This window comes from Cupressus sempervirens, chromosome 3 (assembly GCF_028749045.1).
Source record: "Cupressus sempervirens isolate cs-2001-9-10 chromosome 3, ASM2874904v1, whole genome shotgun sequence".
NCBI lineage: Eukaryota > Viridiplantae > Streptophyta > Pinopsida > Cupressales > Cupressaceae > Cupressus > Cupressus sempervirens.
The window spans coordinates 743903778-743907184 of NC_143120.1; the positions used below are offsets into that span (position 1 = coordinate 743903778).

General features: G+C 37.7%; 1 protein-coding gene across 1 annotated transcript; it reads right to left on the reverse strand.

Moving 5' to 3' along the window:
- Positions 1-1510: 1510 nt before the first annotated feature.
- On the reverse strand, positions 1511-2843 carry LOC149568964 (putative glutathione S-transferase parC). Its single transcript, XM_089821770.1, has 2 exons — positions 2459-2843; positions 1511-2353 (listed from the first exon to the last, which is right to left on the reverse strand). Exons 1-2 carry the CDS (start codon positions 2774-2776, stop codon positions 1970-1972), a joined length of 702 nt encoding a protein of 233 aa, XP_089677896.1. The 5' UTR covers positions 2777-2843; the 3' UTR covers positions 1511-1969.
- Between the last annotated feature and the right edge of the window lie 564 nt (positions 2844-3407).

Here is a 3407-nt window from a genome sequence, read left to right on the forward strand (position 1 = left end):
CCAATCTAATTGGAACCCCTAAACACATGACTACAAGGTTGGAGAAAAGTTTGGCATTCTTTGACAGCGAGAGCTACAGAAGCTAAGCCCCATTGCATATGACTTGATGCTGCTTTTTCAGCCGGATATGATGTAGATAGGGGAATAAGCATCTAAATGATGCAAAATGATTCACTTAGTAGCATTAGGGAAGTCTCTTAATTTTATTATCATAGATTTCATGCCTTCCCGGTTGTCTCTATTCTATCCAACTGCTTTATCATGGTTTTGGTGGATTGTAATTTCAGAATTAAGCTGTGGAATGTCTAACGTCAAGATTGCTTGAGCATGACCCAAATCATTATGCAAGTGAAGTGCAAGCAGGTGTTCTAATTTTTAGGGGTGGGAAAGATTCATATTGAAGGACAACTAGGTCCAAGAGTTGATCTTATATTTCCAATCCATCTTACAGTAAGGGGAACATGTACTAGATCTTGAGTCTGCCTGTAATAGAGTGGTGCTATGAACAAGGCTTGTTATAATTTTTTTTGGAAGTGAGATGCTCTATGGGATCTGAATTTTGAGTTCCACCACACCCTAGCCTTAGATCTGGACATCAATTTTGAGGATGATGGAGCGATATCTACTGTCATTGCTACAAAATCACTTGAAGCAATACCGAGCTTCTCTTTATGCAAGCATAGAAGGATGTCCAACATGTGGGCTTGAGATGGTTGCAAAAGCTTCGAGCCAAAAGGAAATTTTCCCAATAGAGAAACCCAAATAGGCAAGCTACTACTGACAATTAGCTCCACAGGGCAATATAGGGTTCTTGATAGAGGGCAAAAAAAGTAACAAGCCGCTCGAACAAAGAAGAAAGTGCAAATTAAAGAAAATGGCACTGGAAAAACAACCAAATTTTCATCCATTATCCAAATAGCAGATGGGTGATTTTTTATAGAAAAACGTCAATAATACCAAAATAAAACTACTGAGTTATTTATATGAATCGTTTCAGCTTAACCAAACTATAACAACTCTTATACCTCACACTGCATTTCTGTAATAAACTTCATTGACGAAAATCTATGGCCACCGACTACGATTGCAAACATAAATGCTTTCAACTTTTCCCCATATGTTCACCGTCCTTCTGGTAAGTGCATTTAATTCATGTCTATCCTTTCACTATCCACATGTTATATGTAAAACACTTCTCCACCCTTCACATTTTTTTAAATTTTAATTTCATTTATAAATACCCCAAACACTAGGAAAATAGCTAGTGGCCAATCAAAAAATTTGAAAATTTAGATGAAAAATTATTATTAAATAACTACAGCGAAAACCTTAACATCTAAGATTTATTCGATTCCCAAAATTAATGCCAATAGAAATGTAGGAACTCAAGTTCCCTAAGACTAATAATAAACAATTATTAATGCATCTCATCAACCAGATAATCAAATAATAACTACAGTAACTCTTAAAATAAAACAATGATGCAAATACAAAGACACTACAATCTTCATAATGCAAAACCAACAACAATATGAATTGATTGACGCAATTCCCACTTTCCAAACTTACACCATGAAACTAGTTCATCGTACCATTAGGTTTTTTTCATGACACTGCAATTCTCATAAATAGATGTCATTCTATATGATAACTGATTTTTTTAACATGATATGTATTGCTATTTTCTTTATAGAAACATAACTTCTTTTCATGGTATTAATATTATCTTTATCGATCATATTAGCATACATAGATATCATCTCGTCTGCAACTCTGCCATTATTGAACCCAATCCAAACACATTCTAACCAGATACTGTCCGCCATGACCAAAACAGAAACAGCGAAGGAAATTTGGACCCTATACAAAACACCATGTACAGTCCGAGGCAGGCTAACCTTCAATTCTAGTTCAAAAATATGTCAGAAATAGAGAGAGGAAGAGGAAAAGGGCTGAAAAACCCACTCTTCTAGACTCCTCCTTTAAACAATCCTCCTGGATGGTGCTCTCTGATATATTCTCGCGCCTTGATGATGCCGTTCATTAGCCACTCAGAATCTGGCACAGAAGCTATAACATTTGGATCTTCCCTCATGGCCGCCAGCCAGCGGTGCATACGACCGCACTGCTGCGCATCAGGGAATTTCAAGTCTCCAAGAGCCTCAAATGTGGCCATCCATGGGAGCAGGGGCGCTAGGACAACATCCACCAAGCTCATCTTGCCGCCCAAGAAAAAGGGGCCCTCACCGACCATGCCCTTTTCCAGAGTCACAAACTGCTCCACAATCTCCTTCCGCGCGGTTTCATGCTCTTCCCCAAATCTCTTCATCAATTTCAGCCCAGTCTCCAAAAACTGCAAAAACAAGATTGTAATCAGAGTAATTGGGGATTTTAGGGCACGGCGAAGCAAAATAGAGAGCAAGGGGGAAGAAAAGAAAAGGGGGAAATAAAAATTAACCTTTTTGTTGATGTAATCGGCCCAGAATCGAGCAAGAGCCCTTTCGTAGGGATTTTGCGGGAGCAGAGAAGGATCTGGCCAGACTTCCTCGATGTATTCAAGTATTACCAGAGACTGTGAGATGGATCTTCCGTTGTGGAGAAGAACAGGGACCTGCGTGTATACAGGATTTGTTTGGAGAAGCAGCTCACTTTTAGTGCGCAAATTCTCCTCCAAAACCTCGAATTTAACAGCCTTGTGATTGAGAGCAAGGGCACAGCTCATTGCAAAGGGACTCGCTTTTATGAGCAACAGCTTCACCTGCTCTTCCGAGGCCATGTTTCAGACAAATCTCGTTGGTTTGCTCCACCCCCCACTGCGCTTCCTTCTAAAAGGGCTTCTCGTCAAGACGTACTTTTCATCATTTTGTTTTTTTATACATATCTCGTTCTTATCTATTCTGCACCAGCTTACCTGCCGGCCACGAAAACCCTTGTAAAAGATAAAAGATATTTATATTTTGTTCTCTTTCGTTCTCCTGTATCTAGTTGATGGATGATCTGAAATGTGTTAATGATAAAAAGCTATTATTCCTTCATTGGTGTAAATTGTAGATTGACAGTTACAACTTAGTTTTAAAATAGCATTCACTATAAGAATTAGAATAAGCCTGTCTTTATAAGGGAAATTTATTCATTTATAAAAATGAAGTATTGGGTTTTGGAGAGGTTATTTATTAAAGTACAACTCCTATTCAATTTTGTTTAAACATAAAGTTTTTTCTAAGAATAAATTCACTTAACTTGATATGCCTCATTTACAAAACCTTAAACAAGTTTGATCTTATGAGCCATTCATTAAAGAGTTCTTGTTCATTGTTCTTCAAGTTTTACTAACTTTTATACAAAAAACTCTTGAAAGATCTTTGGATTTCTTCTACTCGCGCAAATGTGGTAGATCTTTTTATGAG

Bases quoted from the DNA above. Each gene is read 5' to 3' on its own strand.
- LOC149568964 (XM_089821770.1), bottom strand. From the start codon at position 2,776: ATGGCCTCGGAAGAGCAGGTGAAGCTGTTGCTCATAAAAGCGAGTCCC. The intron at 2,354-2,458 runs GTTAATTTTTAT...TTGTTTTTGCAG, and splicing joins CCGATTACATCAACAAAAAG to TTTTTGGAGACTGGGCTGAA.